Source organism: Tachysurus fulvidraco, chromosome 10, assembly GCF_022655615.1.
Source record: "Tachysurus fulvidraco isolate hzauxx_2018 chromosome 10, HZAU_PFXX_2.0, whole genome shotgun sequence".
Classification (NCBI taxonomy): domain Eukaryota; kingdom Metazoa; phylum Chordata; class Actinopteri; order Siluriformes; family Bagridae; genus Tachysurus; species Tachysurus fulvidraco.
Window position 1 is genome coordinate 6,699,653 of NC_062527.1, and position 18,332 is coordinate 6,717,984.

Genomic DNA, 18,332 nt, shown 5'->3' on the forward strand with positions numbered 1-18,332 from the left:
AAGTTTGCTCATTCTCATCCAGGTTTGGAAAGTCTTCTCATTGTTTAATTTGTATCAATTATAGTGTAACAGTAAAGTTTAGTTTAGATAAATTGTTTAATAGTTAATGCAAATGGTTAATTTTATAGTAACTACTTAAATAGTTCATTTAAATAGTATTCAATATTCGGCTAAAAGTCTAAAAGTGCGATTCACCCTGTGATGTGTCCACTCGGAGGCGGGCTCTGAGTTCCGACATTAGCTAACTAGCAAGCTAAACCTGCTAATTCTTAGTTAGCGTCTTACCTGAAACCATTGCAAAGAGTCTCACCTAACTGACTGTAACCACAACCATCTTCTGTTGGTTTGGAAAGGTCTTTATGAACAATTTTAAAGCAGCACAATGTAACCTTGAAAAAAATCTGCCTTGCTCGATCGTCTCCAGCTTTGTTTCTGGACTTAGGAGGCACGGCTGACGTCAGAGTGACGCTGTCTGTTGCTGACAAACTAAATACTGTGACTTCAGATACATAGCTCCAACTGAGCAGAGTGTTTCTTTTTAGCAGTGTGAGAGAGCCAGGAGGCAGTGAGGTCGTGATGTCTTACTAATGACTGGGTACAAGAGAGTAGACGAGAACTGGGTGCGGTGGAGAAACAGTAGCTGGTGGAAACAGTGGCGTAAGCAGCTACTGCTAAAGAGGGAGTTCCCTGAAGGCTTTAGGGAAGGTTTGGGAGCTGGGGGTTCTGCTGGAAAAGCATTTATGAGCCTTCCTGAAGACATAACATAAGCAAGGGGCCTGAGCAGGGTCGACTGAGCATCCTGTGCTTTCAGCTGCAAAGAATTAAATTCTCATTTTGATCAAATGCTTGAATGTTGAAAAACTATTTCTAATACATGCGTAGAAAAGACAGATACACGTTTGCACACTTTTCAGTACAGTTTCAGAAAGAGCAAAGAAAACAATTTCAGCAAAAAGCAGCAGGGCGGAGGTTAAATCTCCTGCGATTTTTGCTCATTCGTGAGCATGCTCAGTGATACAATGTACGGGTTTACACACTGTCAGTGGAAATGTTGAGCACAAAGTTACCATTGTACAGTGTTAAGCACTTCAGAGATCGTTCACAGTTTGATTATGCCATGCAGCTGCACAAAGACGCACTGTGTTTAGCGCGACTGGCGTAGTCGTTATTATTGTCAGCTACGGAAGAAACCAACAGAATCCCCAAGATATAATAGGACACATGTTTCTAAAACCTTTGGTAAGGAGGTCCAGACGTCAGCATTTCCTGCCCTTCCTGACCCCTCCCCTCCTCCGTTCTCCTCATCTCCTCTCCAGGACGTTGTCAGTGTCCTGAAAACAAATGGGCAGCAAGCATGTGGTCCCAGATATTAGGAGTCACAGGGGTCAGAATCCAAGCAGGGAAGTAAAGCAGGTATAAACATGGATGTATTCCCTGTTACAAGACACACACACACACACACACACACACACACACACACACACACACACACACACAGTACAAGTAAACGCTGCTCAAGCATCTGCCATTGGACACTTTCACGTCTGGACAAGACAGAAGAGTTACACTCCTTCTTTACGCACACATCAACCCAGAATAAATAAACATTTGTTTCTCGACAGTTTGGTAATAATTACAGTGCCTTCAGCGGCACCACCCTGCCGCTCGGTGAGTCGAAACACTAGTGTGACTGTCAGCAGCCCACAGAGCAGCTCTTTGTGCTGAGGAGTCAGAATGCAGTCCTGCTCTCGTTCACACAGTGCGACCCATCCGCCTGCTGTTTTTCTTACAAAATGCTGATAGGTGAGTGAGATCATACAGCAGCACTGTTTATGATGAATGTCGTGAGTCTCTCAGAGTGATGTGCTGCAGCTCATACTAAGTCTGTTCACACAGCATGGAGTGACTTGGGAGTACAGGAATACAGTACTGTAGTAGTGTAACGCATGACGGAGCCCCCTGGTTTTCCCCGAAGCTTTATATACGAGGTACTGCAAAGTAAACATGAAACCCGGCACTTACCATGAGTTCAATATGAATTCGATTAAGGCCTGTGAGGTTTGGATTGTTTTACACAGAAAGTAGGGGGAAGGGAAAAGAGGTTCTGGAAAGTTTTAAGGTGATTTTCTCTCCAGATGGAGGACTTTTCCCGCACCAGTCACCTCTCACCCTTCAATCTTACTCACCCCCAAGGTTGCACAATGCAGTGAGGAAAATACAATACAAAAAATACCACCTATGTACATATATGTGTCACTAACACAGATAATGCATCCTGTCTCATACATCTTCTTGTAGTAAGCGAAATTAGTTTGTAATTTTAATAAGGAATGATAGTGAGCCATAAAAGTTTCTTTTTTAACACAGTACTGTGGGGGTTTTTTTTTGTTTTTTTTTTGAGGACCTTACATATCCTCACAGAGTTCTCTCCAAGAGAATGTAGGTTGCCGTTATGGATTATAGCCAGACCTGTATTTTTTATTCCACTCATGCCTGGACTCCTCTGAGGATCTTTGTGAATTGGAGCGCTAAGGGATGCTGAGTTGGTTTGCAGTTTGATTTGATGTTACTGTGCAGATTTCAGGTCGGTTGTAAAACCAGAGCCTCGTAGAGGAAAGCAAAACAGAATTCTTTGGCTCTATAAAACACCAGAGTAACATTCCAGGTTGTCTTCACACAGAAAAAAAATCTACATGCTACAGCTGCTTTAAATAACATTAACAAACAAACAGCGCCTGGCTCAATCCCTGAGCGGTCTTAATTATTTCTAATAAAGGGGCCTAGTCGATGGTGCACTTCATTATGAATGTTTTATGGGTGAGAATAGCCATGAATCAAGCAGCACCACCACCACTCGCTTAATTTACTGATTATCTGTTTTCATGTCTGAGTTCATTATGGAGTGATGTAATATTTCGACTTTGCCTGAAGCTGATTCACATTAAACGGAGCCTTCTATACACTACCTAGGCTGTGTGTAACAAGTACACACAGTATAGACATGCATGCTTTTTATTTTCCTCATGATTGGCTTTGTATTTATGTGTCAGTAACTCCGAGCTCATTTGCAACCACGTTAACGGTTGCTAAATACACAGAAGGTTGTCATACACAGTGCCTTATTCTGTCTTATGTGTCCTATAATTACCAGCATAGCATCACTACCAGAACAAAATATCAGCAAACCAATGTAACCACTATTTATAGGCTGAGGTCCATAATTGTGTAGCACGAACACAAGCTGACGGTTTGCTTAGAAAGTAAAACGGTTGCCATGGTGATCCTTCATAGAAATGTAACATGTACAGATTTATTTTTTTTTTAATGCTTAGAACTGGCTGAGTGGAACTTTCTGCAGCTTTACTGTGGTTGTTTCTCATTTCAGACATGTGATAGGCCACTGAAAGCAGCAGGGAGAGTTGGAGTTGGGATTGAGGGATTGAGACGAGGGGAAGATTCGTGAAAGTGTATAAAGAAAGGCATGCAAAGTTCCTCATGAGATCTGTAAACATAAACTGGGCCATTCATCATCCTTCGTAGCCATCAGACATGGCTATAGCCAAACACACACACACACACACACACACACACACACACACACACACACACACACACACACACACACACATATCTATATAAACATACAGTGTAAATAGGCTACATCCTGTATGAAAATGTATACATTGCTTGTTATGTACAAAACTAAGGCACGATCTTGCACAATTTAAACAACATGCTGTGTAGCTCTCTCATATATTTGCATTTGTAAGAGCAAAAAATGTAAAGTCAGCACAAAAAAAGAAGGAGTAATGAGAAGGTAGTTACATAATAGGTTCAATGTATTAAACTTCAGCCTTTGGGTTTGACTGTACATTTACAACCAGGAGTTAATAAACTCTGTACATGTTGCTCAGTGTTATATAGCTAGTCTTGCCAAACGTGTGGTTCCTGCTGAGCTGGATTGCCGTTGCACTGCCAACATGTGTTGTTTTTTGCTGTAACGTATACTCATTTATGGAAAACGTTCGATAATTCTAAAATATTCCAGAACCTTGGTGTGTGAACCTTGTGTGTGTGGAGTTTGCATGTTCTCCCCGTGCCTCGGAGGTTTCCTCCGGGTACTCCAGTTTCCTCCTCCGGTCCAAAGACTTTGATTTTGATTGGCATCTCTGGAAAATTGTCCGTAGTATGTGAGTGTGTGAGTGAATGAGAGTGTGTGTGTGTGCCCTGCGATGGGTTGGCACTCAGTCCAGGGTGTATCCTGCCTTGATGCCCGATGACGCCTGAGATAGGCACAGGCTCCCCGTGACCCGAGGTAGTTCGGGTAAGCGGTAGAAAATGAATGAATGAACGAATGAGTGAATACAAAAACAAAGTGTCTATTCTTGAATACCGGACAGATGTAAAAAGCATTTCACTGCATGTCGTACTCTGTATGTATGTGTATGTGACGAATAAAATTTGATTTGATTACATTTAAGAAAAGTTGCTAATGTTAGCTAGCAGGATTGTTCTGCAATGTTATTGTTCTCTAACCACAGGTTTATTAACATAACCAAAGTAAAGCAAAGTGTACAGTTTGCAGCAATGAACCTCGATTCAGGATATCTGTACTGCTGAGACGTCATTATTTGCAGTGTGCGCCGTGAAAATGAATTCATAATGGGTCCCTACTGCTTATATAATGCACTATATTACATGAACTGTAATAATAGATGTTTTGGAGCTATCCATTATGTACAAAATGTGAAGCTGTTGTAAATTAACCATATTAATTCCTCTTCCAACTACTTATGTGTTGCTCCTGAATTTCCAAACCTACACTGTTACATGCAAACCTACAAGGGAGAAATATGACTACTGTATATCCAGTCAATTATACAACTAAGTTGTTCAAGCTCTGTGTTTACCCCTGTATATTTCCTCCTAACGTTTCGGTTAGTATTTTAGTCAACTCTAAAACACATCCCGCTTGCTCACTGCTAAAAGATGACTTCACCTCATATGACACTGCATATTTGCATCCTGCATATTTATGTCTAGAATTTTATTGTGGATTAAAAGTGCCGTCCAATCGAGTCATTTTATGTGTCTTTCTATGTGCGTTACTTTCTGGAGTGCCGATACTTATTTCTTCCTTTGCTTTTCTTTTGACCTGCTGAAGCCAAACCACATCCCAGATGATTAGATATGAAAAAGAGTTGCAGATTAGCAGCAATTCACATGTCATATGAAACGACCGAGCATGATTCAATGAGAAAATGACAGCTTGACATGTGAAACTTCATAAGAGATACAGAAAGGCTTCAGTACATGAAATACTGTGTTTCTACTATTGCTTGAAGTCATTTTACTCCAACAGATATGAAGTCTTTGAAAGTTTTGTATTGTGAGCCATTAATGAAAGATTGAAGGCTTTCATGCTGTCTGTGTATAATCCCTGATAAAATCATCTCTTTTGGAAACTATTCTCATACGCATATGTAGGCCACGAAGCTCTATTCCAGTGTTAAAACTGCATGGAGGGTATTTCCAGGGGTCATAGTGAAGTGACTTCTAGTATGTAGATTGCGTAGGAGGTTGTAAAATGTGCATTAATCTCTATCGCTTGGCTCAGGCCTTTGGAAACGCTTGCCTATGAGACCTAGTGCTGTTGCTCAGCTCAGTTCAAGAGTGAAAGCAATGGGAAACAATTCATTTCCTGTGTATATACTATTGGAAGAGGGGGAAGAGTCTGTTGTGTTTGAGTTTTTTTTTCTGATGAGATTTGTGCTGAACAGGTGGCTGAATTTGCACAGAGTCAGACATCACGCAGCCAAAGCCTGGGAAAATCTGTAGCACTGCTGGCAGCCAAACATCCTCATGGGGTTATGAATCATCTAAGCATTTTCTACAACCTTTCCCATTTTCCCATTTTCCTATTTTCCTATTTTTTTTTCTTTTTTTTTGGCAGCTGTGTAAGATTCAATCAACTTACCAGTCATATATCTGTGGTGTATCATAGCATTTGTCCTGTACATTAGCAGCATACAGTGGACAGTCTACACAACTACACAACTCAAATTAATCTTTGGTAAATCATGGAAAATCTTTTTCCACATTTAATGTGATTATAATCAGAAACCCCACTGTTCTTTCTGTAGGATTTTTTTTTTATTATTTACATAATCTTGGTTTCATCCAACTGCTAAATAATTTCCAAATATTAGCTGCAACATGTAACACTGTGAAAGGCTACCATCAACAAATAGAAAAATCCCAGAGAACAGGATGTCCCTCCGAAATCTCCTAAAGGAGGCTGCCAGGAGCTCTACAGCAACATGAGAAGAGCTGCAGGAATATCTGGCAACACTGATTAGTCTCTGTGTGTGACACCAATCTCATGTATTCTTCACATCTGGGTTATGGGGTTGGCTGTTTAGACACCAAAATAAATGAATGAATGAATGAATGAATGAATGAATGAATGAATGAATGAATGAATAAATAAATAAATAAATAAATAAATAAATAAATAAATAAATAAATAGAAGATCCAAGCCTGCCTAAATCAACAAACGCCATGTCGCAAAATGTATTATGGTGTGAGGAGACCAAGGTAAAACTTCAGAACTTTCATCATAATTCTACAAGATCTTTGGCATAAAAACAAGACAGCTTACAGTATCACCCACAGAACCCCATACCCACAGTGAAGCATGGTGGTGGCAGCATTATCCTATGGAGCTTTTTTTTCCTAGCTGAGACTTGGAATCTTTTACTCAGAAAAGAGAAAATAATGGTTAGCATAAAATACTAATCTATTTTGGAACAAATCCTGAACAATCTCAGCCTCCAGTGTGATAACAACTCAAACACAAATCCAGTTCTACAAAGAAACAGCTTCAGGAGAAGAAGATACATGTTCTTGAAATGTCCAGTCAGAGCGTTAATCAAAATCCTAACAAAAACAATGTGGAATGATTTGAAGAGGGCTGTTGTACAGGACACACACACACACACACACGCTTTACAGCTGGAGCATCTTTACACAGAAGAATGGAATAAAATTGGCAAATCTAAATGTGTTAGCTTGATAGACTCTTATGCAAAAGAGTTCTGTATGAAAAGAAAAAGATGCTTTAACATAGCATTTGTTAGTAAATAGTAAAACATTCCTTTTTTTCTGAATTACACAAAAGCTGTAAGAGCTAAATGCATCATACATCATGCGACTCTTTTTCTGTTTTCAGTTTCATACTTCGGGGATAGTTACTGCCGGATGGATGTGGTGCAGGATCTGTTAAGTTTTCATCTGTCACTCCAGTTTAAGACGAGCAGACGCAGTGGGCTGCTTCTCCTAGCTGCTGGAAACAGAGACTACTTGTCTCTGGAGCTCGTCAATGGCAGGTTACAGGTGAGAAGCGCAAATACATTGTTATGGGACCAAACAATATTGTTTCTTTAATATATATCAACAATACTATGGCATATCAATCCTTAAATTCTTTATTGTTGATAACAGATGATCAAGTTTATGTGTAATTCAATTATATTTCTCTTTTTTTTGGAAAGACTCTGTTTGTATTTCAGTAATTTGGTTTGGGATGCATTCTATTTATTTAGACTTGTATGTTGTCCTCATGTCTCCTTTAGTAGGAGTGAGCTGAACATCTGAGTTTATATCTGTCAGCACTTAAAGAAAATATTTAGACTCAAGGCCAAATGACACCAGGCATATGTCTGAAGTGGTTGTCCTTTGTGTGTGTGTGTGTGTGTGTGTGTGTGTGTGTGTGTGTGTGTGTGTGTGTGTGTGTGTGTGTGTGTGTGTGTGTGTGTGTGTGTGTGTAGGTTTGTATTACATTAATCCTAATGCCTTGCAGAAGAAATGTAATAAATATATAAATAAATAATGCTTAAATTTGTGCTCGATTCCACAGGCAAGAATAGATATGGGATCAGGGGAAGTGTTGCTGAGCTCCTCCTCTGGTGTGCAACTTAACAATCTTATAGATCATCATGTTTCTCTTTCGCTACAAGAAAACAAACTCACCCTGATCGTAGATCAGATTTTTTCAACATTCGCTGACATGCCTGGAAAGGAAGAGGACCTCAGTATTGACATGGGAGTGTTCCTTGGAGGCGTAAGAGACTTGGATGTTGAATACCTCAGCACCGCTGTCCCCTTCCTCCGTGGCTGTATGAGTGAAATAAAGTTCGAGTCTCATCGGTTTAATATTTTATCATCAGCTGTACCTGTCTGCCATGACACTAAAGACGGTTGCAGCAGTGAGTTTGAAGCAGGAGACGGGGAGGCTACCAACTTTATCAGTCCAGAGTCTTTTGTATCCTTCCCAACCTGGACTAGATCTAACAGCGGTCCTCGCAATATAGAATTTCTGATGAAAACTACTATTGAAGATGCTCTGCTTCTCTTTCATCCAGGTGACGGGTCTGATTTCATTGCATTGGGTATAAATGGAGGGTACTTAAAAGCTGTGGCAGATTTGGGCAGTGGCATGAAAATTCTGTACAACACGAAAGAAAAGCTGGAAGATGATCAGTGGCACAGGATAAGAATGCAGCTTGATTCAAACACTTTTGAGATAACAGTGGATAGTCAGTCGGTCTCGGCTCCTCTAGATGGATCAGAAAAACTGGACCTTGTGGGAAATTTGTACTTAGGAGGTATCCAGGGGAAAATGAAAGATGTGTTCCGTGATAGCCATCTGACTCGTATGGAAGAGGAGATAACATCAGAGTCTTTCATTGGCTGCTTAGGAGAAATCAAGGTGAACCAGAAAGAAAGAAGTCTTCAGGATGCCCTGATCACCAAAGATGTTCATGTCAAATGTGAAGGAGAAGATTATGAAGAATATTCCACCTATTACGATGAAGCGTCCACAACTACAGCCCCGCCACAGATAACATATGTTTATGTAACCCCAGATTATAGACACTGTTTACCAACAGAAGACATGCCAGAGATTTTTCGAAATGTCTCTAAGCTCTTGGACATCACCCCTCTCCTGGTTCCAGAGGGGGGAGAAGCTTTTATAGATATACACAACCTGAACCCAACGCTCAATCTAAATGCTGCAGGAATACGACAGTCGCAAATTATCTTCACCCTTCAGAGTGATCCTTGGTTTGGGCTAGTAGACATGAACATCAACACTAGGCGCACTCAGAAATTTACACTTCTAGATGTTGTGAATAAAAAGATTAAGTATCTTCATGATGGTATTGAAAAGCACAATGATCAAATCCAACTAGAAGTGGTTGCTCATGGTTCCAACCTCCCAGAGTGTTTGAAAACCCCCCACCAATACACACTTCCAGTGGAAATTCTTCCTGTCAATGACATACCCCAGCTTAGCGGTGGAGACATTGCCATCACAGCAAATGGACGCACTCGTTTAAGCCCCAACCTTGTCAAAATTGCTGATTCTGACAAGCGGTGTGACAAGTTGATTGTCACTGTTACCTCTGATCCAGACCCTCATGGTTACATTCAGAATTCAGAGCACCCTGGAAGGAACCTGAGAGAGTTCACGTGCAGACAGCTCAAGGATGGACTTATTTACTATGTCCACAAAGGAGGCTCAGTGGATGCACTTACCCTAAAAGTTTCAGACAGTAATCAGAACAGCCATTCAGCCACCTTTGGGCTGGCAGTAACTCAGCCACAGTTGAGCCTGGTGACAAACACAGGGCTACAACTCATTCAGGGAGGCAACTCCACCATAGGGATAGAGAACCTGGCTGTGTCTGCCACTCCCAAAAATGGAGATATCATATTCAATATCACGCAACCGTTGAGATTTGGAGAACTGAAAATGATTGGACATGACAGTGTGCCAAAGAGAGTGACACAATTTTCTCAGTCTGATCTGGAGCAGAATAGACTTATGTACAGTACTACAACATCAGCTCAACTGGAGGCCACAGAAACAGAGTATATGCGTTTTAACATTCAGCTCGGACGGTTATCTCTTCCAGACAATACATTCGTCATTAAGATCATGCCTGCTCAGATAGTAACGGTAAATATCGTCCCTCTTGAAATCGTATCAAGGGAATCAAGAGTTATCAAACAATCTGAGTTAGAAGCTATGATAAAAGGGAAAAATATTGACTCGGCTTTTATCAGATACGTCATTTGGAAGCGTCCGATACTAGGTTCCTTGATGTTGCGGGATAGAGATCTTTCAGATAAAGACAGCTTCACCCAACATGATATTGAGGCTGGACATATCAGTTACAGACCCACAATTCACAGGGCTTTTGATACGGAGGACAATTTTCAGTTTAAGGTTTTCGCAGAGGATGAGTACTCTCAATTATACACATACCCAATCAGTGTCAAGGCTGTCTCCAATATACCTGTACTAACAAATGAGAGACTGCTGGTGCTAGAAGGGAATGAAAGTGGCCTTAGTAAAGAACACCTCTGGGTGCAGTCTCCGCAGTCCACAGACTTTGTCTACAGGATCATAGAAGACCCTGTGCATGGACATCTCATTCGGGACTCGCCTCCTGGCGTGCAAAGGTTCGACGGTGCAATTCAAGTCTTCAGTAACGAAGATATACTCTTAAACAGGCTCATCTATAAACACGATGGCTCAGAGACCAACCATGACCAATTCACCTTTCTCGTCTTCGAAGTAAATACAGCTAGCGCTAATGTTCAGACCGGAAGACAGGAGGTGCTCAAAGGAACGTTTAATATAGCAATTCAATCCAGAAATGATTATGTACCTCAAAGAGTCATTAATAAACCTTTTCATGTGGAAAGAAATGGCCAACGTTTACTGACCACTGATGACATACTATTCAGGGATGATGACTCCGGCTTTAATGACACTCAACTGGTTTATGTTCGAATGGGAATTCTCTCAGGTAACATCGTGTCTTCGACAGACACTTCACAACCTCTCTACCGCTTCACACAGGCAGACCTGAGAGATGGGAATGTTCTCTTTGTCCATCATGGTGCTGACCGGGATCTGTTTCAGCTTCAAGTGTCTGATGGATTGCACAAGACCACAGCACTGTTAGAGGTGCAGGCAGGTGATCCGTACCTGCATGTAGTCAATAACACAATGGTTGTCATGGACTACGGCAGCACCATGACTCTGGACACCAGTCTTCTGGGCACAGAGTCCAACATGGACATTAGGAGTGCTTCAGAAATGATATATGAAATAAACACTCCTCCTAGAGATGGCAGAATTATAGTCAGTGGTGTTGAGGCTAACCAGTTCACTCAGGAAGACCTCAAGAAAGGTGTAGTTTCCTATGAGCACAGTGACCAGAGCCTCCGGTCCACGGACTCCTTCACCTTCACCGTGAGCGCAAAGAACATGTCAATGAAAGGCACTTTCAGAATTAAGATACTCAAGCAAGGATATATGTCTGAACCTCAAGTTACCTCCAACGTAATGCTCATTGCATATGAAGGTGAACATTCAGTCATCGATCAAGATCATCTCAGGGTAAGGGCGTATTTGAGGACATCTTATTTCTCGTTTGGTTTACAACTTTATGACGGCTTTTTATAATAAGAATACCACAATTAATGGGGTACAAAATTATTCATCAGTGCAGAATCGCATAAAATCGCAACATAAAACTTAGAGTATCGGTTTGATAAAGTACATAAAGTGTGTAACACATAAACTGTATGGAAATTATGTTGAAAGAAGTGTAAATATGTTTCGTCAAAGCTTAAACTGACCTGACTGTAGTACATCCACTATTATTCATTTTTCTTGACTCGCACGTCAAAGCGAGATTTAAATCTCACAAGGTGATAAATGGTCATTCGAGTGCAGAGAAAAGCTTACATTTGTGAAATCTGATTCATTTAAATGAGGTCAAATATTTAACAAATGTTTAAAAATGGTTTTAAGCCTGACAATTAGATTAATGACAGGTTGAACTTTCTATTTGAATCACAAGACCCTGTCTTTAATATTATTCAGGTTCATGACATGCATAATAGATGGTAAAAAATAGAGCCTGCTTACAATTTCTGTGCCAGCTTTCCCTAAAATCTATCATTATAAGCTATGAGTCCATCTGAATAGGAGACTGAATTGTCTGAACATGTATTTATACTAAACTTAGGGATTTAAAAAGAATGCATATGACCTGAAGAGAAACACAGATCACATTTTTACAGTATATAAAGTATAATTATATTAATATGTTATCTAGTGGCTCGGTGGCTTAGAGGTTAGCACGTTCGCCTCACACCTCCAGGGTTGGGGGTTCGATTCCCGCCTCCGCCTTGTGTGTGGAGTTTGCATGTTCTTACCGTGCCTCGGGGGTTTCCTCCAGGTACTCTGGTTTCCTCCCCCGGTCCAAAGACATGCATGGTAGGTTGATTGGCATCTCTGGAAAATTGTCCGTAGTGTGTGAGTGTGTGAGTGAATGAGAGTGTGTGTGTGCCCTGTGATGGGTTGGCACTCCGTCCAAGGTGTATCCTGCCTTGATGCCCGATGACGCCTGAGATAGGCACAGGCTCCCCATGACCCGAGGTAGTTCGGATAAGTGGTAGAAAATGAATGAATGTTATCTAGTAGCAATTTAAGATTTATGTCATCGTACGTTTCTTTCAGGTGGAGCAGGCCGACATCTCGCCTACTGAGATAGTGTTCAGCATTAAAGAAACTCCATTGCTCGGCCATTTGGTCAAACTGACCAATGATACAGAAAGCACAATGTCTCCTGTGCTGGACTATATCCAGTCTTTCACACAAGAGGACATAAACATGGGCACGGTCTTATATGTGTCAGTCTCACTACAGGGTCAAGACAGGTTCATTCTAGATGTCAGTAATGGCTTCACTACAATCAAGGACCTCGAGGTGCAGGTAGAGGTCATGCCCCGGATCATACCTGTCCAAGTGGCCAACCTCACAGTGAGGGAAGGAGATGCCGTGACTCTTTCCGAAGACATTCTCAACATCACGCACCCTTTCTACCGGTCCGTTCATATCGAATTCCTTATGGAGGAGGCACCTCTGCATGGACAAATCAGATATCAGAACAGAGATGAAGAAGGGCTTGTGTCTTTCACCTGGGATGATGTGAGTACACGTTATTTTCTCTGTTTGCAGAGTGCTATGTGGATCCCACCATTCTGTTCTGCTCGGAAATCTTTCATAACCCTGATGACAAAAAGGCAGGGAAAACTGAGGATATTTTTGTATCAATTAAAAAGACGACGACTGAAACGTATATTATTTGAGACAAATAGATTTTCTCTCCAGATTAACGACATCATTTAAACCAGACAAGCATAAAATAAAATACCGTCTTAATTATAAGCCATTCACTGAACAATAGCCATGCCAGACTTTAATCATGCCACTTGTTTGTAATGCAGAGCATTGGTGCTCTTTGTGTTCCAGTGACAAAAGGAATCAATGTCTTCCCTCTTTCTTCCTTTCTATTTCTCACATCTCACAGTGTTCACAGTGATCTTAGTGCTCTTTGAATCCTCTCAGAATAGGCTTTGCCGAAGCTGCTATCTGTGGGATGCTTACCGCATTGGTCCAAATGTCTGCTAGTGGAAAGTGTGAGAGTAAAATAACTGGTCTCTGGTGGAAAAGCACTAAGTGCTGAGCAGTGCTGAGCCTCAGGGAGGTGGTTAGACACTGTTCCTAACGGTAAAGTATGGGGCTTGGCCTCAGCTCCTCCTCTGTGTAAGAACCAGTGGAAACTCTGACGGAGATGTCCGGTTGCCCCAAGCCAAAATAAACTGGCCCATATAATCCTATAATAAAGCGTCCACACACAGCTCTGACTGTGCAGTGCCAGCCTGTCAATAACTCCTCTGTTAGGACGGACTGTGTAGTTCCAGATTGGGAGAATCGTAAACCTGAACTTCGTTTTGATTCAATGTCGTAATAAACGGACTGGAACAGAAAAATTGAAAGTGAAATGTTCTGTAGTTTTATTTCGGTGTTTGTGTATGATATTTCTAGGATTATTCGATTATACTAGGAGCTGCTTTGAATCAGAAGGTTTCCATGAGAAAAACCTACAAACCCTTACTCATCCTTAACCTCTGCTACTTTTCACATAAATTGAGATCTCTTAGGAGAATTCTTGTGAGATCCTCTTGGATACATTAGGGATAAATGTCAGGGTTTCAAAGTACCTCAAGAATTTCACGCCACCCGACACCTTGAAATCTTGCTAAACGCTCATCTGCAAAATGTATGGACAAATAAAGTCTAGTCTACTGAAATGTTACAAGTTTTTCTTTCTCTATAGCATCCTTTTTGTTCTGTCTTTAGAGAGCGCTTTGTTCCATAACACCAGAAGCCGTAGATGACAGAATTCAGCAGCGGTCTAAATGAGTTCCATATTGAGAGAGAGGGGGGAAAAATTTGCTAACTGGCTGTGCAAACAGCTGAAACCTGAGAATAATGGTCCCTAAATGAAGGAGGCCTGCATCATTCTCATTATCAGGCATCAGTAAGAATTTCTCCATTCACTCATGCGGGACCAGTGGCTCTTTTCATGCTACTGTACTGTGCATGTGGCTCGGTGTAATATCAAACCAGGGCAGTTGCAACAGTTTGTGTGTTCCTCAACAGACTCCTACTATTAGGCTTGGCATGAGACGTAACAGCCACTAGGACTTGGAATTCATGAGTGTGAAACAGAACGAGTCGAACAAATGTGTCAAAATAAGTAGAGTCGCTTTTTTTCTAAAAGACCAGGGCACCAGATAAACACTTGCAATCAGAGAACATACTAAGCTGTTCCCTTGGTGAGGCGGCAATCATCTGGAGGCCATTTAAAATCTGCACACAGCACTGTGTTCAATCTGCTATCATTTCTTTGTTACAGCCCCTGGGGTAAAAGCACATCAACACATCAGCATTAAACGCCTACAATAAATGTATATAAACACAAGCTTTGTTTATATCTGCATGAGTGTGCAATGATTAAATATTACTCTTATAATCCAGCCCAGGTTATGAGAGATATTCCTTTGCTGTAGTGTAGTATGGTGTGTTCTAACTATTTATATTAGCTTATTGCTACTTTAATGTGCTCTTCGATGTGTAGGATGTGATTGTTTGTTGTACATCTTGCTGTGTTAAGCGGCAGCTCCCTACAGTCTGAACATACAGTTTCTATTTCCTGTGCATGAGTATGCTTCTATTATTATTATTATTATTATTATTATTATTATTATTATTATTATTATTATTATTATTATATAAAGTATGTCTGAGTTGTGTGCTTTCTCTACTGTGCTGTATTCAGGTGCAGCAGGGAACTGTCTACTACCTTCATGACAGCAGCGAGTCCACAAAGGACAACTTCACGTTCATAGCCACTGCTTTTGAGTTAATGCGCCGCAGTCTCCCCATCACCATCAGCATCACGGTGATCCCTGTCAACGACGAGGCGCCGCAGCTGATACACAACACAGGCCTGGAGGTACAGTACAGCGTTAAATATCTCAGCTCCACTTGTTATAACTCCGAAATCTTTCTAGAATTAAAGGGTGACTCAAAAACCTCAAAGGCTCTGGAGCAGATACAGGGTTGGAAAATACCAACAGGAAAAGTTGAGTATCTTTTTTGTTTTGTTTTCCGACGTTGTCTGTGGTCTCACATCAGCTTGGGAGCTCATATTTTTGGAAAAACCATGTCTGTGGCAGGAATTTGGATTTTAGGAGACAGATCAAGCCAGCCAATCATCATTCTCCATTACTTTCCCACAGAATGTGAAGTAATGATATGCCTTTTTCCAGGCGTACACTGTGTATACTATCTCTCTCTCTCTCTTTTTTACTCCTCGCTTCCCTGTTCTTCTCCCATGTATTCATTTCTTTGCTTTCGAGCTAGCATTGATTTAAAGCAGGAAAGTTCAGTGTTGTCTGACCTACAGCAGATGATCAGACATGATGAATAACATAGTGAGGACACAGGCTCAGGGCCTCAGATCCTGTCCAGTCAGACTCCAGCTGGTGTTCATTAGAGATCCTTCCTCCAAACACATACTCAGCACCGTGTCTGTCTGCCTCGTGCTCTTATTTAATGCGAAGCCTCAATCATACGCCTATCTCATTTATTTAACATGCACAAGTACAACAGGATCTCTCTCTCTCTCACACACACACACACACACACACACACACACACACACACACACACACACACACACACACACACACACACACACACTGCACATTCTCATTCCAGCAGCCTGTGGAGTCTCTGCATTATCTAAAATCTAGGAGACCCAGTAGTTCAATCAGACACTGATTACTAATTGCTCTAATGATGGCTTGTTAAGTCTCTTTCAAGCACAGCCCTTCTCCCACTGTGAGCTTAAATTAAATTTGCTGCACAGCTTCTGATCAATGTTATATGCGTTATACATTGTGTAAAAATATAAATTTCCAGCACGATTTCAATCACAGTTTGGACACAAATATATAGTAACACTGCCACCAAGTGGTGGAAGACGTGTCATTAAATCTGCAGTGTTCATTTGTGTGGTAGAAATACTAGTGACACCTTCAGTCCAGACATGGGGAAGTGCAAAGTTAATGTGACTAATGCTGTGAATTATTAGGGCCCGAGCACCGACTGGTGCAAAGCCCTATTGTTTTTGCTCAGGTTTATTATTTTCTTCTTTTTTTGTGCACAAATTGGCCAATTGGGGTCCCTTAACATGCTCGAAAACTCTTAAAACTCTTTGGCACACATGTCAGAGTCAGGCGACGCTAGGCTTGGGCAAAGGCTGGAATACGGGCGTGGCAGGGGGGCTCTGTAGCGCCCCCTGTAATGCAAAAACAAACATTTGTGCAAAGATCGAGCAATTATGTACGCACATGTACGAGAGTTGGTACGCATCGACCCGAACAACTTTCGCGCTCTAAACTATGAGCTCCACCCAACAGGATGCGTGTGAATGTTTTCACAGTGCATGCGGTGAACTTTTAAATACTCCTCCTAGGGAATTCATTGATTGACACCAAACGTGGTGAACATGATGCCGAGACATTGCACTTGCTAAATTGTGAAGGGATTTTTGATATCTCGAACGGTGCTGCCATGGCGAGGCGACTAAGTAATGGTGAATACAGAGAAACAGGAAATGTCTAATATCAAAGCAAAAAATGTCTTATTGGGATGACACGCGGTGTGTATGTTCGGCCAAGGATTCCGATCGCATCGATGTGCCTATTGTGAGTCTTGGGTATAGCGCCACCAACAGGCCCCAGGAAGTGTGTCAGTCACAAAGGTGGATTTTTTCACAGTCGCATGCATTGAACATTTAAATACTCCTCCTAGAGGATTTATGCGATTGAATCTAATGCGAAATTACAAACGGATTTTTGATATCTCAAAAAACTTTGCCATGGCATCGTGTCAAAGTTTACTTTTATTTCATGGATATCCACAATGCAATAACTAGCCTTCACAAAAAAAAATTCTAAATCAAAAAGTCTAATGCATATTAAATCATGGTCTATTTTTCCTCCTAAGCAAGCATTTGACTTTTTGCTATCACATTGATGGTGCTTTCAGTTTGTAACAGACTGTTTTTAGAATTCATTCATTTTCTACCGCTTATCCGAACTTCTCAGGTCACGGGGAGCCTGTGCCTATCTCAGGCGTCATCGGGCATCAAGGCAGGATACACCCTGGACGGAGTGCCAACCCATCGCAGGGCACACACACTCTCATTCACCCACGCAATCACACACTACGGACAATTTTCCTGAGATACCAATCAACCTACCATGCATGTCTTTGGACCGGGGGAGGAAACCGGCGAGGCACGGGGAGAACAGGCAAACTCCACACACACAAGGCGGAGGCGGGAATCGAACCCCCAACCCTGGAGGTGTGAGGCGAACGTGCTAACCACTAAGCCACCTGTGTTTAGAATTAAACAAACTAATTTCTATGCACTGCATATTTTTTAAGTGTAGTGAGACTTATTGTGCAAGGCATGGAGGCTTAGTGGTTAGCACGTTTGACTCAAACGTCCCGGTGTTAAGAGTTTGATTCTCATATCTACCCTGTGTGTGTGTTTGGAGTTCCAATGTTTCCTCTGTGTATTCTGGTTCCCAGTCCAAATACATGCTTTTTAGAATGATTGGCATCTTGTCAAACTTGTTTGATGAGTTGGCACTCCGTCCTGTGTGTCCTGTGTGTCCAGTGTGTCCCCTGCCTTATTCCTCTTGAGACTTTGGGATTGACAACTGGTTCTCTGTGACTCTGTGTAGGATAACAACTATGATGGATGGATGATGGCAAAAACTTAAATCTATGTAGGCAGCATGTTGGTGCACAGCTCCATCT

At 41.5% G+C, this 18,332-nt stretch overlaps 1 protein-coding gene across 1 annotated transcript in view; it reads left to right on the top strand.

The window, feature by feature from the left end:
* cspg4 (chondroitin sulfate proteoglycan 4) overlaps positions 1-18,332 on the top strand; it is a 46,230-nt gene that overhangs the window by 18,792 nt on the left and 9,106 nt on the right. The window contains exons 2-5 of the mRNA XM_027173486.2: positions 7,233-7,396; positions 7,920-11,477; positions 12,606-13,076; positions 15,274-15,450. Coding sequence (XP_027029287.2) covers positions 7,233-7,396; positions 7,920-11,477; positions 12,606-13,076; positions 15,274-15,450 — 4,370 coding nt within the window. The remainder of the gene's footprint in view (positions 1-7,232; positions 7,397-7,919; positions 11,478-12,605; positions 13,077-15,273; positions 15,451-18,332) is intronic.